The 19,743-nt window shown below is 37.0% G+C and overlaps 1 protein-coding gene across 1 annotated transcript; it reads left to right on the plus strand.

Annotated features, from left to right (window-relative positions):
* The first annotated feature begins 1,845 nt into the window (after positions 1 to 1,845).
* LOC116165781 (HEAT repeat-containing protein 5B-like) lies at positions 1,846 to 16,988 on the plus strand. The gene is made up of 19 exons (XM_031480459.1): positions 1,846 to 1,885; positions 3,106 to 3,294; positions 3,345 to 3,597; positions 3,645 to 3,754; positions 3,800 to 3,963; positions 4,543 to 4,575; positions 4,647 to 4,721; positions 4,769 to 5,686; positions 5,737 to 6,058; positions 8,486 to 8,928; positions 8,976 to 9,429; positions 9,475 to 9,690; positions 9,741 to 10,019; positions 15,003 to 15,269; positions 15,318 to 15,706; positions 15,758 to 15,971; positions 16,037 to 16,051; positions 16,294 to 16,439; positions 16,488 to 16,988. The coding sequence occupies exons 1-19, from the start codon at positions 1,846 to 1,848 to the stop codon at positions 16,662 to 16,664; spliced, it is 4,704 nt and encodes a 1,567-aa protein (XP_031336319.1). The 3' UTR covers positions 16,665 to 16,988.
* Positions 16,989 to 19,743: the final 2,755 nt, after the last annotated feature.

Here is a 19,743-nt window from a genome sequence, read left to right on the forward strand (position 1 = left end):
GGGTTTCCCCGGATTTGTCCTAGTTTAGGGGGCGTCCGGGGAGCGTCCGGGCGGGGTTTCATTGGTAATCTGGGCTACTGAGGCATCTATGAGTTTCTGTCAAAATGTAAGCCCCAATCAGCTTTGCTTACAATTTTTTAAAACACCGAATCCTCATTTATACTTGGAGTTATTGAAAATTGCCTAGTGCGTTGAAAGAAAATGTTCACTAGTGACATAACAGTGGACCAAAGAAAGGAATTTATTGAATATTGAAACATTCAGTGATAAAAATAAAGTACAATTTCAAAGACTATTTCTTTAGACACTATTTTTTTATCAAATTCAGTTGATATGTCCGGGTTTATAATCCCTAAATCCGGGGTTTTCACGCTTCCTGTTCTAGTTTTGAGATGGCAACCCTACCCTTAGTAAAACTCTCGATTCCTTCACTTAACGGTAAAAAGGCGACATTTCTAAGAAAACACCTTTGGAAATTCAATTCTTTTTCATTGTTACCATTGAATAAAGAGGTTTTTATTCAATGCCATTACGAAGTGTGTTTGTTATATCAACGAGCCTAGTGCCTATTCAAATAACAGGTAACGAAGACTTTGTAACTAACGAAATGTTATTACAGTAGAGACGCGTTTTGACTTTTAGAACTTGGAAAAAGTTCAACCATATTTTCGTTTTTTTTTTGTATTTTTTTCTGAAACGGTAGGGAAATTTCGAATTAGAAGTTTTTCTTCTTGTAAAGTCAATCCGGGGACATACGGTAGGTATACCGATTTTTTTAGCCGTTTATACCCATTTGTATCTCTCTTCCCCATGTCTTAAATTCGAGGGATGGTCTTTTGTAAATTAGTAATATACAGGCTGATTCAAATTCGAGGGCCACCATGGGTATCTCGGGAACTGTAAGAGATAGGATAGTAGGTAGGTAGTTTAAATTTGGCAAAGTTGTGTATTTTGATGCTTAACAAAATGCAGTTTTGAAACTGAAAATTCTGACTACTTTCCGGAAAAAAACGAAATTTTGACAATCGTTTTTGTTTTTACTGAAGTTATTTACAAAGATATTTAATAATAAATGACACATTATTATGTCCACTTTTTTCCCTCTACAAGATGCTAATTTAAAATTTTAAATCCGACATTTCGTCACCGGTTAACTATCATCAACTTTGTTTTTTTCTTATGGAAGTAATGTTTACTTTTTGTGTCATTTGATAGAGAATTTTTTTCTGAGAATTTTTTTCTGATTTCAAAAATGTACACATCAATTTTTTTAATGTTTGTAAAATATCTTTGTTTGCCTAGAAAACTTTGTCTTAAGTAACGTACATAGTAGTTTCTTGCATTTTTACGAATTAATAGTGTTATTTCTTATTAAAAACAGAGGATGTTTTATATTTTTGAAATCAGAAAAAAATTCTTTATTAAATGACACAAAAATTCAAAATTGCTTCCATAAGAAAAAACAAAGATGGTTGACTGGAGACGAAACGTCATACTTAAAATTTAAAAGTAGCATCTTGTAGAGGGAAAAAAGTCATAATAATGTGTCATTTATTTTGAAATATATTTTTTAATAACTTCAGTAAAAAATAAAAACGATTTTGCAAAATTTCGTTTTTCTCCGAAAGTAGTCGGAATTTTTTCAGTTCCAAAACTGGATTTTGTTAAGCATAAAAAATACGCAACTTTGTCAAATGTAAACTACCTACCTATCTCTTACAGTTCCCGAGATCCCCATGGTGGCCCTCGAATTTGAATCACCCTGTATAGGTCAATTATTACACATTACACTAAACTAATACTAATATATAATAGGTACTATCATTGAATAAAGAGCTTTATTCAATGACACTATTGCAGTTCAAAAAATTTAATTTGCAACAAGGTATGGATTATAAATTTACGGTATTTAATCTGCAATAAGCAAAGATAAAGAATAAGGGAGACGGTCAAACAAATCGTATTACAAATAAACACCCACAGAAGGTCGCCGCTTGCCAGACATCAACAACAATATACAACAACCCTTTGTTCTAAAAAAAAATTTTGATATTTGTTGTAAAGGAATGTTACCTATCCCCATTTCTATTATTTATTTCATATACAACGATAGGTAGAGGGTACACCGTTTGCAATGAATAGGAAAGGGAAACCAAATAAATATCGAAGCAAGGAGTTGACAAAATAAAAATATACCAGTGAACGATCTTTTTTTGCTGTCAGCAAATTCTACTATTACACGCACGCTCTGTTCAACCTTGAAAGAGAATCGCTAAATGATTTAACATAGGCAACTTACATAGCCTGCTAGTTTTTTTTGCTCGTAAATGTTTGTCTTTTATTATCCCTATTACACAGTACTACCCTAGTTAAAAAGTAAGAACAACTCCATCGCAAGATAAAAGCGCTTATTTCATATGTCTTTATCGTATTTTTTACTGACTTCATAAAACTCTTGGTGGCACCCTCTGTGAGAAAGAAGCTACACTGTTGACCGCGATATTAGTCACAGCTGCGTAGTTTATTTCCATTTCTCCAGTTTACATGCCCATTTTTCAGAACTTCATTCACCACTTTTATTATGAAAACTTTTGATAGATAGATAAGTATTCACGCTACCGATCCCATACACTCGTATTGCTTAAAATGCTCCCTAATTTTTGCAATTAATTCCTAAAGTATGAACTCTTTTGACGCATATTTTCTAGATTTTTTAAACATATATTAATGGACGAAATATCAGTTTATATTGTATGGAAACTATGCTCTGTACATCTATCTACCTAATACATATTTTTGCGATCATATACACCCCTTGCTTATGAAATGGTGAATGAAGTTCAGAGGCAATGCACGCCCCATTGAATTACATGTGCATCACCAGTTGCCTATATTCTCTAAATCCAAACCTTAAAGGGCTTTGGGGAAACATTGTTTTAAATAGAAGGGGTCAAGAGACAAGCACCCCAATTCAGATACTTTAAATCAATAGCGTATCTAAATAATTATTTATGAGGTGATTTTACTCTCGTGCAAAACATATGGTGCATACCGAGTGATAAGAAGTAATCACTTCAATAATTGTCACTGTACTATTTGTTGTAGGTTACAGTTGCGCCTTGGCCGCTGTACTAGGAGGGGTTCATCTGTCTCCATTAGGCGTACCACACACTAAAGGAAAAGTGATATTCAATACCGCAGAAGAATTACTGAGGAGCGCGAGTCAAAATAGTAGATTGTCGATTAATCGAACTCAAGCTGGATGGCTACTAATTGGCGCCATTATGACTTTAGGTTGCTTAACTTCTTTATCGTGTTTAGTTATTTATTTGACCAAATCGCAGGAGTGCCTGTGGTGAGAGGATTACTACCGAGAATGTTACTTTTGTGGAGAAATTCGTTCCCGCGGTCTGCCAAGGAGTTAGAATCGGAAAAGGCGAGAGGTGATGCGTTTACATGGCAAGTTACCTTGGAGGGACGGGCTGGGGCTTTATCAGCAATGCATAGTTTTGTACAAAATTGCCCTGAATTGGTTACCGAAGATATTATTCGCAGACTACTAACTCCCATAGAGTCTGCTTTGGCAATGTTGGCAAAGTAAATATTCAATATTTATTTACATCTTGTGATTGTGTTCGTTTCAGCATCGCCAATGTTCTTAAAAGTTACGGTCAACAACTTAAAGCCCCTGCTGCGATGGTTCGATTGCGATTATACGAAACTCTCTTACTACTTCCTTCACAATCATTTGAAGGTAAAGTGCGTTGCAGGGAATCCCTTTTAGCACTGTCTATTCCAGGTTCTTACACCCATCTATTACGGATGTTAGTTGCGGAATTTACCTTAACTGAAAATCCTGCAAATACAACCACTTCACAGCTCAGAACCGTCTGTCATGCTGATGATTCGGTTATATTGGGCACTTGGCTACAAGAGACGGATCATCGCACAATTGAGGATCAAGTAAGTACTAACTATCTTTGTGTTCGTCATTGATGTGAAATGATATTTATGTTAAATATGGAATGGCGAGGACTTTTTCAGCAGGTTTTTCTGTTTTCTATGTTGATTGATAATTACTATTTTTCACAAGGCAACCACTTCACAGTGGGTCCACTGCGTTTGATTTTTTTAAATGTTTTTCTTAATTAGAAAAACTGGGAGCTGGGAGTTTAGTATCGATATAACTTAATTGCCTGGCCGGCAGAGTAGACCAAGCTGACGTTAGCCTAAATACGTTCTGAAGCCCCCCTACTTCTCCGTCGCAGTGGTTATTAGAACATCTACACAACACAGCATGCGCATCTTTATCACCCTTATCTCCAAACACACTTTCGTTCTCGTTCACTATGAAGCGGTATATGTGTAAATTTCCCTATGGTGGACTAAATCCAAATTCGAATAAAATAATTTATTAAAACAGCAAACGTTCAATATAATTCACATTGCCATAGTAACTTTGAGCAACCTAGACCTAGATTTTGTAACTAGTTGTATATTTACTAATACAGCGGCAATTACATAACAATTTGTTACGCTTAGATGGAACCAAATCGAAGGACAGATGGTGAACATGTGAGTACTATCTATTATAATAGTAGTGTAAAAAGCTCTTCAATCGCTAACTGTATCTAATTCTGTTACAGTTGCAACCGAACAGTGCGGCAGGATCGGGTGCTTTGGAACATGACCCTTGTTGTCTGTATCGCCCGTTATTGAATGTAAGTGATTCCATCGATTTGAAAAATTATTTATACGTTACACACAGCATGAGATCACTCCTGGTCCACTTCCTCTGGGTGTAGCAGTAATAGATATGTCGGTGGCACTTTTTGGACAAATTTTTCCATGTGTTGCCAACAAACACCGATTGCAAATGTTAGAGCATTTTATCGAGTGTATAAAGCATGCGAAGAGCTCTCGGCAGGAAGCTGTACAAATGAACGTATTTACTGCTTTGCTGAGTGGTCTAAAAGGATTAAGTGAGGCAAAAACTAGTTTTGGTCAAGAAGATGTAAAGAAGGCAGCAACTACCTTGATCTTAGGGGCGCTAACTTCTGCAAATCCAATTTTACGTTGCGCAGCAGGCGAAGCTGTAGGTAGAATGGCGCAAGTGATATCCGATTCTCGATTTACCGCCGAACTGGCTCAAACCAGTTTTGATAAATTGAAATCGGCTCGAGATGTTGCAAGTAGAACAGGCCATTCGCTGGCGCTAGGATGTTTGCACCGATACGTGGGTGGGTTAGGTTCCAGCCAACATCTTAACACGAGCGTTTCTATCCTTCTGGCATTGGCACAGGATACTACGTCCCCGGTTGTCCAAGTTTGGGCTTTACATGCACTGGCATTAATATCAGATTCCGGCGGTCCCATGTTCAGAGGTTATGTAGAACCTACATTATCATTAGCGTTAAAATTATTGTTAAATGTTCCTCAATCACATATCGATATACATCAGTGCATTGGAAAAGTACTTTCTGGTTTAATAACAACCATCGGACCAGAATTGCAGGGCAATACTGTGTCAATTTGTATGGCAAGGTCATCATTCCTCTGCGCGTGCGCAATTATGCAAGATCATCAAGATCCACTGGTCCAAGCCGAAGCAACAGGGTGTTTACAACAACTTCACTTATTTGCGCCGCGACATGTGAATTTATCTTCTCTAGTACCCACACTATGTGTATGTCTTGACTATACAATCAATAATCATATTAATTTATATTCTTGCAGCGTACTTTATCTAGTAATCATCTTTTGCTACGGAAAGCAGCCACGTCGTGTTTGAGACAGTTGGCGCAAAGGGAAGCAAAGGAAGTTTGCGAGCACGCTATGACTCTCGCAAACGAAAGTCGAGATGCTAATACGGTCGAGGGATTGTTAATTACTGAAACCGGACTGCCGGGAGTTTTATTCACTATGCTCGATACGGAAACCGATAGCAGCCTGATCAAAGATATTCACGATACGCTGATTAGTATGCTGCAAATGCTAGCCGCAGATAACCTCTCTCAGTGGCTGGGTTTGTGCAAAGATGTTTTGACAGTTGCTGCAGGTATTTATCACATTTTTTATAAATGCACACTTTATTTTTACATTTTGTGTATTTGGTTCGAATAGAGCCATTTTTGATTCCACCCATTATGTTGATTTTGGTCATTTGTTATATAATTTTTTATAAAAGTTACAAAAGAATGGCATTTTCCTTTGTGCACTTGTCCATCTTTTTTTAGGGTCTAAAAATAAAGTGGACAGACTCATGTAGTAGTATTAAGATTCTGGTTACTTAATTAAATCTTATTTTTGAAAAAGGCAATTATATAGAATTCCCAAAATACGGAAAGAAAACATCAGAATTTTCAGTCGGCCGTTGTACACTGGTGGACTTCTTTAATTAATTACCAGATTCCCTGACGTCCTAAAAATCGGGGACTAATCTTGAAATTCATGTTAATTAAGCGCGCTTCATTTGACACCAGGAAATCTAATCAGAGGAGGTTTTCTGCAACACATCCGATTAGCTACCAGTATTTATAGTCACTTAATTGGCCGGATTAAAATGTCAAAATTTGGTCCCATTCTTAGATCAAATTTCGGATCAATCACCAAAGGTCTAATGAAATAAACTGCACAACCTTGTATCCTCGTTTTCGCATTGGGAAATCATACAATATTCATTTTCTCTCGTTTTCCAAGGAGACGAGAGCTTTCAGAGGTTGCAAGATTAATAAAAAGATCCCCACGGGAACGGTTACAAACGGCAAATTAGTTATACCATCTGGATTACTTATTGGCGGCTAAAACATGACGCTAGAAATCAAAGCAATTACTTTTACCTTCTTCGCAGTAAAAAAAACTACAAAGGTCCAGGTTACTGAGTGGTCATCAAAGTTGGTAGAAAAATGGATGCTTCATTACACTACTTAAAACTGACATCAACTGATTGGACCCAAAATTCCATTGGGAACCAAGGTGACATGAGGACCAAAAACAAATAATTCAGCCAGCTCAATTGGAATGAACTCGGCTTTTAGGATCGCAGATATACAGTGTCTTTGTTATTATTAAAGATAGAGAATTGGATAAATGGGCAATGTTTTGCAGTTTTGGATGCTTATTTAAAATTTTCTTATGGAAATTCAAAATGTCGCATAGGTTCGACGTAAATTCCAAAAAACTAAAATTGGTCATTTCCTTGAATGTCTTATATCATCGAAAGTATAAGAGATATAAAAAAAAGTTTTATATAAAAGTGACTCTAGCGGCCTGGGCCAGTCCGGCCCTGCATAAACCAACCCTTTCTTTGAAACATACGCTGTCAAGAAAAATCCTTTAAGGAAGGAATTGGAGAATTTGTAAATAATGGTGAGCAGTTACAGATCCAACGAAGATTACCGGTCCAATTACATTAATTAAAAAAAATATTACTTGATTTCGGCGTGAAATTACGTGTAGGTTTTCCTGTGACGAGTATAGTGTTCATTATGTCGATTTGAACAGTCCGCAGTTAGAAAAATAAGATTCGTCTGTCCATATACTCGGATTGGTAAAACTGTTAGTTTCGATATTCTTGCGGATAAACCACCTACTGACCTACAAATTGTGACCTGGGACAATGCATCAATGGTAATACATTGTGTAAAATAAAGCAAAGTGTCTTGAAATGTGTTTAACTGGATAATGGCATGACATTTTTTCGAGGGGATAGTTTGTAGTTATACCACCATTTGTAGGTATGTAAGTATGGATAATAAGATAGTCAATAAGTGATGTCATAAAAACCAAAATTTTTCTAGGCCTACTTATATAAAATTTTGGAGGGAGTTGTAATGCCCAAACCCCCTCTCATGAGTGCGCCCCTGATTTTTTAAACATCTAATGTAATTATTTTCATTGTTTTGTTGGCTCGAATAGATTTTGTTTTGTTTTTTTTTAAATTCATCACAGCCTACTTGATTAAAATATAAAAACCATTGATATAACTGGTATCTTATTTTCAATCTTATGTATTGATGGCTCGTTGAAAAGAGAATTAAAAAATCTATCAAGTAATCTAAAAATCCGATATAGCGTCTATTTAAGTTTAGGAAGTTGGTAAATGTTCCTCAAAAGTAGCCATCTTGAATTTTTTTTTGACATCAATTCTAAATTAAGCGTATCAAAGACACTAACTTTTCTGTAAAACTTTTTTTTATATCTCTTATACTTTCGATGATATAAGACATTTAAGGAAATGACCAATTTTAGTTTTTTTTAATTTACGTCGAACCTATGCGACATTTTGAATTTCCAAATTACCCATGCAATCCCACGCGATCTGGGACACACTGTATATCTTGGTATCGCCAGACTTATTTTTGTTCACGTTTACTATGAAGCGGTACGTGTGGAAATTTCCCTTTGTTTAACAAAATTCAAATTCAAAATCGCCCATTGTACAATGGCCCATCTATTGTATATTTAGAAATGTATCCTTTTATAGATAGTACCAATTCTGAAGATCAAATTAGCCTAAATCCCTTGGACGAAAATGAACAAGAAGAAACCGAGGCGGATGACGACCAAGCAGAATTTCATGCGGATGACGATGCTAACACGCACACATTGGTGCAACCACGCTGGCCAACTAGAGTGTTTGCCGCGCAGTGTGTAAGAAGGATAATAATGGCATGCGAGGGTAATCAGAAAAATGCCCATTTTGATCTAACACATGCGAAGGAAATGCAGTTCAATAAAGGAAAAGTAGATTTTCTTGTTCTTCACTTGTCAGACTTAATTCGAATGGCGTTTATTGCTGCGACCAGTGACTCGGATCAATTGAGGTTGGAAGGGTTGAAGACCTTGCAGGAGATCATTGAAAAGTTCGCTAAGGTTCCCGAACCTGAATTTCCCGGTCATCTGCTGTTGGAACAATTTCAAGCTCAGGTTACTTAGAAACACGCTCATTTGGGAATTTCACTGAAAGTTTGCAGGTTGGGGCAGCATTGCGACCAGCATTTTCATCCGAAACATCTTCGCATGTCACTGCTGCCGCGTGTGATGTCTGCTCGACTTGGATTGGTTCCGGTGTTGCACGAGATTTGAATGACTTACGGAGAGTTCACCAACTTTTAGTATCGTCTTTAGATAAACTACAGAACAAAACAAACGCCTGTCAATTGTACAACGAAAGCTTAACCACGCTTGAAAAACTTTCGATCTTAAAAGCTTGGGCTGAAGTCTATATAGTGGCGATGAATGGAAATGGATCTGCGCCCGGTTGTACAATTTTATTGGGTAGTAATAGTTCGAATGTAGATGATGAATTTGGTGATTTCGAGTGTAAGGGTGAAAGTTTATTAACGCTTGTGCAGCCTGAACTTGTAAGTTTGTCCCAGCATTGGTTAGCGGCATTACGTGATCATGCATTGTTGTCTTTGCCCACTGGTAAGTGATATATTTGACGGTTTGATTACAAACATTCAATTTTAGAATTTGCAAGTCAGCTTCCTCACGACGGTGGTGCTTTTTATACCAATGACACAATCGAATCTTCCCGCCCACACTACTCCAAATGCTGGCCCCCAATTTTGCACGCCGCCACATTATGGTTAAATGTTGGCAATGTAAAAGTTCAGATGGATGGAAATGATAACGCAAACAACAACCCGCCCGAGTGTGGATCGGATAAATTTCACCTATTATTCGGTACAAATCCGATCCGTAAAGGAAAGTGTTACCTAATTGCTACTTTACAGGTATATGTATGGAGGCATTATGTAGTTCGCGATCTTCGGAGCCACTCGGAAGTATTGTAACTTGTCTTCAAGCTTTGTACACTCTACTCGATTCTGTTTGGGCTCGGGAGCTGTTCATGGTTGACAAATCATTAGCAATTGAGCTCTGCAATGTGCTCCATCGTCTCCTACTGACTAGAGATAGTTTCGACACTCAAGTCTTATCAATGGAAGTATTAAAGCAAGTAATTAAGTCTGCACAAGAGCAATTTGAACTGGTAAAGAAGCAACGAGTACAAGGTATGTGAGTTTCGGATCATTTGATTTGTGCAATCGCGAACGGTTTATTATACCCCAAAAGCAGATTCCATATCTGAGCCTGGATTCCACACATGCGTGGTAAAAGAGTTTTAATTGCTTCAGATCAAGATAGTTACTTAGGTATCGCATGATACACATGATATATAGTATAGGCCAACTGTGCACAGTTTGAACCAAATCGGCTCAAGCGTTTGGCAGTTACCTATCCTGTTCACGGACGGACAGACGGACACCATCGACCTCCTATATAAAGCTTGTATCGCTTTGTTCTGTATCATTACAAAAAAAAAGAAATTTCAATTCTGTGGCGCCTTGGTATAGAATTCGGTTTAATTTTGAGGTTTTCGTCAACGATTTGCTTAGAAACACCATAGAGTCGGTAAATTTGCCATGTAACAAAATCCAGAGTGTGTAGCACCATGGACTAAATTACACTAAGAAAATTGATGAGAAGTATTTCAGAAAAATTTCATCACATACGTCATAAGAAGTAATCTACATAATCATAAACGTCCGACTTCAAATTCTATTATAGAATTATAGATAAAAGTGAAAATGGCCTTGTAATGTGATCGTCATCTACGCCTACGTAGATTTTTGCTTTATCTTCAAGCCATAAAAGTAATTCAATCTTCGTAAAGTAGGAAGTAGGCCAGCGAAGAGAGAATTTTCCTGATTTTTCTGTGCGGAACTGCCGACTGCCCAGTGCCGAATCAGTTCCGATGTAGTATTTTTTGAATGCGTTTCTAGTCTATAACTTTTGATTGAGAAGTCTGATCGAAAAAGTACGAATTGTTTTGGATTCTACGCACCAAAATTAATAAGAAAAAGGGTTTTCCCGAGAAATTTTGGTGTAGTCGATTTTTGGTAAAAAAGGAAGGTTATACACTGCCTTTTTTTGAGCCCCGAAAAAAATTGTCTCAGATCGACCCGGAAAAAAAATTTTCTTATAGAATGTGGCCTGTAGAATCCATAATTTCAAACATTTCCAAGATTGGGCTACTAGTTCAAAAGTTACAGCCCTTTGAATTTTCTTTCGAAATTGGTTTCTAGTCTATAACTTTTGATTGAGAAGTCTGATCGAAAAAGTACGAATTGTTTTGGATTCTAAGCACCAAAATTAATAAGAAAAAGTGTTTTCCCGAGAAATTTTGGTGAAGTCGATTTTTGGTAAAAAAGGAAGGTTATACACTGCCTTTTTTTGAGCCCCGAAAAAAAAATTGATTTAGATCGACCCGGGAAAAAAATTTTCTTATACAATGTGGCCTGTAGAATCCATAATTTCAAACAGTTCCAAGATTGGGCTACTAGTTCAAAAGTTACAGTCCTTTGAATTTTCTTTCGAAATTGGTTTCTAGTCCATAACTTTTGATTGAGAAGTCTGATCGAAAAAGTACGAATTGTTTTGGATTCTACGCACCAAAATTAATAAGAAAAAGTATTTTCCCGAGAAATTTTGGTGTATTCGATTTTTGGTAAAAAAGGAAGGTTATACACTGCCTTTTTTTGAGGCCCGCAAAAAAAATTGTCTCAGATCGACCCGGAAAAATTTTTCTTATAGAATGTGGCCTGTAGAATCCATAATTTCAAACAGTTCCAAGATTGGGCTACTAGTTCAAAAGTTACAGCTCTTTGAATTTTCTTTCGAAATTGGTTTCTGGTCTATAACTTTCGATTGAGAAGTCTGATCGAAAAAGAACGAATTGTTTTGGATTCTACGCACCAAAATTAATAAGAAAAAGTGTTTTCCCGAGAAATTTTGGTGTAGTCGATTTTTGGTAAAAAAGGAAGGTTATACACCTGCCTTTTTTGAGGCCCGAAAAAAAAATTGTCTCAGATCGACCCGGAAAAAAAATTTCTTATAGAATGTGGCCTGTAGAATCCATAATTTCAAACAGTTCCAAGATTGGCCTACTAGTTCAAAAGTTACAGCCCTTTGAATTTTCTTTCGAAATTGGTTTCTAGTCTATAACTTTTGATTGAGAAGTTTGATCGAAAAAGTACGAATTGTTTTGGATTCTACGCACCAAAATTAATAAGAAAAAGTGTTTTCCCGAGAAATTTTGGTGTAGTCGATTTTTGGTAAAAAAGGAAGGTTATACACTGCTTTTTTTTGAGCCCCGAAAAAAAAATTGTCTCAGATCGACCCGGAAAAAAATTTTCTTATAGAATGTGGCCTGTAGAATCCATAATTTCAAACAGTTCCAAGATTGGGCTACTAGTTCAAAAGTTACAGCCCTTTGAATTTTTTTTCGAAATTGGTTTCTAGTCTATAACTTTTGATTGAGAAGTCTGATCGAAAAAGTACGAATTGTTTTGGATTCTACGCACCAAAATTAATAAGAAAAGGTGTTTTCCCGAGAAATTTTGGTGCAGTCGATTTTTGGTAAAAAAGGAAGGTTATACACTGCTTTTTTTTGAGGCCCGAAGAAAAAATTGTCTCAGATCGACCCGGAAAAAAATTTTCTTATAGAATGTGGCCTGTAGAATCCATAATTTCAAACAGTTCCAAGATTGGGCTGCTAGTTCAAAAGTTACAGCCCTTTGAATTTTCTTTCGAAATTGGTTTCTAGTCTATAACTTTTGATTGAGAAGAGAAGTCTGATCGAAAAAGTACGAATTGTTTTGGATTCTACGCCCCAAAATTAATAAGAAACAGTGTTTTCCCGAGAAATTTTGGTGCAATCGATTTTTGGAAAAAAGGAAGGTATACACTGCCTTTTTTTTGCCCCGAAAAAAAAATATTGTATATAATATACATCCTTATATATAGGTACAATGGTAGTATGGATGGAATTGATCTTTTCTCTCACAAATACACCATACTTACAGCACTCCCACATTAGTGAATTGCGCAAAAGCACCTTGTTTGCGTAAATTCCACACAAAATTGCTAAAGCAGTGTTAAAACGGTCTACGTGTACCGCTAATCCAACAAAAACGTTAGAAATTATATAATAATCAGTTATATTTTCTCACTGTACCTATTTAATTTTCATTGCTAGCTAAATTCAAATAAAGTTTGTAATTGGGTAAAGGTAAGGCGTTAAAATAATAAGATAAATAGGTCTATGGCCTGAAAGAATTAAAAGACTCCTTGCATCGGAAGCATAATATCACATTCCGGTGATTAAATATAATGCTGACAGTATCATGGTCTGTGTCTGGTGCAAAGTAATGACGTAATTCAAATCTCAACTTTGTTGTCAGTATATTTAAATAGGTAATACAGGTTACATGCTGCTATATGGTAATACAGCGATACAACAGCTTTGAAGAACACTCACAAGATAGCAAGACTTCCTTACAAGATTTTCTACTGCAACAATATCCTATCCCATTACACCTCTTTATATTATTTTCTCTATGGTAATACCTAATTAAGCTGGATATACAGTCTTGGATTTTCTTCAATTAAGGGCAAATTCAAGTAGGATTGTTTCCGTCCGGTCCGGAGGTTTTTATTTGGTCAGAAATTGCATTTTTACGCCCGAGCCTAGGAACTTGATATTGCTGCACTTTACCAACGAGATGGTTTGGATTTTTGGGCCTGTTGCCAAGGCTAGCAAAGTAACCAGTTTTTGAGATAGTTGTTTTAGTAGGTACTTCCAAAAACTGTCACACGTGTTGGGGATCCCATGTTGCCTACGCCTGTAGTCTAATTCTAGAGATCCCCTTCAAAAACCTTTTGAGGTTAGGATCTGGACTGATGTCTCCTAAAGTGATTGAGGTTAAAGCTCCAATGTGAGAGATGAAGGTTTTGTAGGCAAAATATTATTTTTACTACTTCGCCTTTGTATGGAGAAAAATTCTATCCCTCACAGAATTTCTACCAAAGTTTAAGTGTAGTGTTGTACTGTTTAACTGTGAAATCGACTAAAGAACTGGACATTGTGTTTAAAGCATTGTCCTTTCCTTTTCATCAGAAGGCCTCCCTGATAACTTCGCGACTACCAAGGTAAGGTTTTCTGATAATGGGTGATGGTGTCCGGTGGAAGGATAGAGCAAAAGATTACGCCTAGGTCGTAAAAAGAGAAGTTTGCTTACAGTCAATTTCAGAAGGAGTAGGTACCAGGGCCGAGGTGGCTAAAAAGCGGCCTTGTCCTGTATTATCTTTTGCAGTAATAATAATAATAATAATGTATTTCTGTCAGTAGATCACAAACAATGATATAGACAACGTCAAAGGTTTACAAACAAGATAGATAACATAAGATAAACACAAACAAATAAGGTACCTATAATAGTTGCATGGACTATGCCGATCTCTTGTATATTTCCTTGAGGCTATAATAAGTTCTCCCCGTTAGATATTGTTTTAATCTTTTTTTAAATAAAGATGGCGTCTTGGCCATGTGGATGTTGGGAGGCAATTCATTGAAGATTCTGATACCATTGTAAAGTGGGCTATGTTTGAATTTGCTAGATCTATGTTTGGGTATCAATAACAAATTACGGTTCCTTGTAGGATACCTGTGATGGGTGTTCAGACGGTCAAACAGATTGATGTTGTTATATACAAATATCTAAGTACTAGAGAAAAAGGAGGGAAGGCATAAAGGAAATGTGACGACCAATTTAAAGAAAAGGCGTCTACTGCCTCTGCCTCTGGGTTCTGAAATCTAGATCTCCCACACTGGTGGTTACTTCGTGAAGCAAACAGATCGATTTCCGGTACTCCAAAGACTGAGACACCATCTGCGTCAATTATTAAATCAAAAGTATCACTCCGAATGTCATTGTACGCTCAATATCATTAAGCCACCACTACATGTCTCTGTCTGGTAACAGATGGCGCTTCAGGGTCATTTTTAAGATGTAGTGTCCTGTTTTAATTAAAACCAGGTATTTTGCATAGTCGGATACCTTTGTGAATAACCACCCGTATTTAGATCTGAATATAGTTAGTTGTTATTATTACAACAAATATTTTCTTTAGTAATATTGACGATTGAATTTCAGAAACTGAGGAACCGCCAACACTGGATGCGGATTTGTTAGGGGAAGGTGGTGAAAACGGAACAATTGTTCCGGGGCAGTCCTTGGTGTTTGCAGTACTTGAAGTTTGTTTATGTTTACTTGTTCGTAACCTACCCGCGCTCAGTCCCTCCCCAAACTTGGCGATTAGCACCTATTTGCATGCGATACAGCCTACTGAGGATACCGGCAGACTGATAGCCAGCACTATTTCATGCATGGAAAATTTGCATAAGCTATGCTCGCCGCAAGGTGATTATTTTAATTTTATTTGAGGGGTAAATAACAAATGTATTTTAGGTGCAGTAGCGATTTTACCAACGGTACTATATCTCACAACTGGAGTCATAAAGGAAGTAGCTACGAAAAACATTAACGATAACACAATTTTAGCAAACGCGTCAGCAGTACAAGCTGCTCTGCATATATTAAAAATGCTAGCAATCGATCGTTACAGTTACGACAAACATTGCAGCAAAGTATGGCAAAAACTTCTACAGAGCTCTTTGGCAAAAATAATCGATTTAGCTAAGACAGGAAGCGACGAGAATAAATTGGACGAGGTCACAATGATGTTGGCAATTGCAGTATTCGTTCTTCATGCTCCTTCAAGTGTCGTGACAGCACCTAGCTTACAGTATCCCTGCATAAATCACTTTCGTCACTGTCTCCAAAGCTCCAACGCTGCGGTACAGTTGTTCTTGCAGTTAGTTAGAGCCCAAGTGATTTTTAATTTTTAGGTTCGTTTAAAATGCATTCAAACCTTAAAGTCTGTGTTTCTGCACACCGATCGTACAGTAGCCACACCGTATATCCACGCGTTGGCCCCTAGATTGGTGGAATTTTTGTATTCCGAAAACTCGCACAAACTACTTAGTGACATTGAGCTTTCGATCACACTGAAAACTATTGTTACAGTGGAATCGTTAATTAATTTAGCCGAACCACAAAATCGTAAGTTAAATTCAATTATTACAATATATGTTTACAAAATCTATTAACATTGTTTGGCAAACAAGGAGATGTAATGCAAGGTGAGTGATTTTTGTCGCCAGAGAAAACTAATGTGTTCAGTCTGATCGCCCTCAACTAGATAAAGTTTGCGACTGCTATTTGGGAGTGTCCCATCTGCGGTTTTCCATTTCTAAACTTAACCTAACCTCAAATTCCCGCTTTCTGACTCTGGCCAGCCCGCTTACGCCATCTCATGTCTGACCTACACTAACCTTGTTTAACATCTTGTGTAAGTTTTTCATTTTAAATCCATCTGTGTTAGGTATCCAAATGCTCGCATTGCTGGTTCCAGTCCTAATAAATTATCTACTAGACGCAACGGCGTTGCGATCGGCCGATAAGTACGCGATCACACTTCATGAGGTTAGTCTCCAATGGCTTATGAAAATAGGACCTAAGTATCCACTGGTACGTTAGTGTAAATTCAACAACATAAATAAAATTGTTTCGAAATAGGAATTTAAAAAATTAATGGGCCAATCATCGGACCTAAGGACAAGATTGGAGAATGCTGTCCGTGTAAATCAACAGATGCAACAACGTACCAAAACTGACTGTAATAATAGTAGTAAACCTGTAACTTCCCAAACACCATCAATTAAATTAAAAACTGACTTCAGTAACTTTTCGTAAACTGTTTCTTATTTGATACATTATTTGTCTTACAAATTAGTTTTTATTGTGCTGATTACGTATTTACGATATATTGTTTGTATATAATGTGATGTTAATGATATTTCTTTTAACTGTGTGTATATTTATAAATGTGTATCTAGTAATTATCTCCCCTGTAAACAGTAGTGACAGACCATCTTCCAAAATGTAACTGTATAAGGTTTTAAATTATTTTATACTAATTTTTGTACTATTTTATTTATTGTTAAGATTGTCACCTGTAATTTATTCTTACTTGCCAAACCTTGCAATAATTGTTAAAATAAAAGAAAAGACTATGTTCTCTTGTTACCCACCAATTGCCTTTAAGTGCTAGGTCACCGCCCTTTTATACACTCTCTATGCTCCCTCTTTTGTTGTGGAACCTATGCGATGGACTGTTGCGCTGGTTGGTTTGGACTTCTTCCATCTCTTTCAACAAGAGTGAGCTGAGGTAGATGGATGTATATGCCCTAGATCGATAGGGCGCTAACATTCTTGGTATGCAGGTTACACTAGCTTCTGTCTATACAATTTGCAGCAGTGCTAGAACAATACCATACGAGGTCCATCTTGGCTCTGCACCATCATAGTTTGTATGTTTGACGAGACCTTGGGTAATAGTATGCCATCTTGAATCGCCTCTTCCGCTTTTGAGTTCTCCTCGGGGTATTTTTTGTGGAGTACACCCACTTGCTTCCTCTCCACGACCTGCATACTATCACGGTGGATGTAGCTTGGGACTGTTGACTCTTTGATTTTTTGTTAGCATCGTTGGGTGTGAATCCATTAGCGCAGGATGTTCTCTTCCTTTTCTTTTGGCTTGTTGAGTGGCGTCTTAGCTTGCCTGTCCACCTACCATGTACGAACCTGATAGTGAGGGGGGGTCTCGGCTTTACCATCCGGACTAACACGAGACAACCTGAGCAAATAACCTAAATCCTATGGGTCAGAGGACCGGACCGAGGGGATGTGTGTATGAATAGAGGATCAACAAGTGCAGGGGGCACCGCGCGTGTGGACATTTATTTCCCCCATACGCATGGAACTCATATGGACCAGAAAAATAAACAAAAAACCTAAGAAACTACTCCTGGAGCACCTGGTACTAGAGGGTGGCAGCTAAAAAAGATGAGGCACGAACCAGGGGGCTCTAAGCAATCTGACCTCCCCTCTAGCGAAGTGGGGCAACCTAGGAACTCGAAACAACCAGGTAACGTACCTACCGAGACTGCACAGAAGACTTGGACGTCTGATGGCAACACTCCCAAGAGAAGTAGCTTGAAAAAGGCAAGAACTGGGACCGTAAAGGATACCAGAACCTTTAACGAAGCAGCTACAGAATTCAGAATGGCTTTTGTCCATGAAAACCTGGAAGGAACGCTGTCGGAAGAGGAGACATGGCAAATTAAAAGTCTGGATTCTAGTCTGGGTACTTGCGCACGCGGGAATCGGAGGCGAACTTGCGAAAACGGCAAGCGCGAACCCATTCATAGGACCCGAACCGGCCTGGGAACTGTGGCGGATTTACATATATAGGCACGTGCCTAGGGGCGGCATTTTTCTGCTCTATATTTACTTTAGGTAATATTTTAAGTTATAATGTGATTTTTATTAGCATCTTAAAATTTATTGCATTTTAACGATTATTTTTGGAGGTGTGCATATTTTTCGGTGTGCCTAGGGGCGCAAAAATTTAAATCCGTCACTGCCTGTCAGATTACATATAACACAGCCAGAAAGGATTGATATTGCGCATGCGCACATAAGTCATCAAGATTTTTTGCTTCAGGTGCCAGAGCTATAAGCTACTGAATTTAAAAATAACGAACTAGAGATATTTAAATCTGTAGGAGTAGTTAAGGCTTCGGGCGGACATAGAAAATGGGTACCCATCTTCGTTAGAAAATGCGCTAAAAATGGAATATCAACCTATAAATTTAAAAAATAGGATTTCAGCATCAGAATCTTCCACTTAAGATCTAATAAATAGGAACCAAAAAAGACTTCCCCATAAAACTTATCTAAAAAGGTCTTGGATATTCATTTTTAGTAAAACATTGTTAAAAAAAATATATAAATATTTATTTTCGCTGATATAAAATAGAACTTAAAAATATATCTTAAGAATGAGATAATTAAACATTTCGTTTATACACACATAAAAGAAATTAAAATTACTATTTTATACAGCATGGTTTTTTAACATTTAAAAGTGATCGATACAACTAATTTTATTTACAGGATGGAATTTTTCAAAACGTAATTTTTTGGCACATACAATATAATGTACAGTTAAACAAGACGAATGTAACAGCAACTCTTTAACTTTTTTTAATTTTTTACCCTTATATCATTAATTAACGGAGAAATACAACAAAGGGAGTGTTAACTTAAATTAGTTTGGAGATATGACAGCTACCGAAGGTGCAATCTTTAGCATGTTAATATCAACCAGTTGTAACTGCTCGAATTACAGTTACCTTGTCATGACAACACAGCATTAAGTTTTTCGATTATTATATCACAGATTCAAAATTGAGACCCAACATTATGAAATCAGGTAGAGGTATTATAGAATGATGAAAGATTTGTCGTATTTGACAGTTTGACTTGTTGCAAATGCAAAAATAAATTTCCTTTACATATGCAAGTGCTGCATGTCTATCTGTTCCTTACACAAGGCGTCAATGGGAAAATTATTGCAGTGCAATACTATTGTTCCTAGTTGAGGGCATGGAGTGAGACAAAGGAATACCTTTTCGACATCATAGGGGAACGACACTCATATATATACCAAAACATTGCAACAATATTACATCTAACGTGACTATTTGATAATAATTATAATGTCTTTTACTGAACATTAAATTAAGATTTTATTAAGATAAAATAAAACTAAATGAGGTGAAAGTCAGTCTGGCACACCGTCTGCTATACTACTCAAGAGTTATCCACAGCATGCATCTGGTCTTAATTAATTAAACATTTCCAAACTTTCTACGTGGTTCTTGTGAAACGGAGAACTTTAGCGAAAGTACCTGTGCGTTGTCAGGTT

This window comes from Photinus pyralis, unplaced genomic scaffold (assembly GCF_008802855.1).
Source record: "Photinus pyralis isolate 1611_PpyrPB1 unplaced genomic scaffold, Ppyr1.3 Ppyr1.4_LG3a, whole genome shotgun sequence".
NCBI classification, from domain to species: Eukaryota; Metazoa; Arthropoda; class Insecta; order Coleoptera; family Lampyridae; genus Photinus; species Photinus pyralis.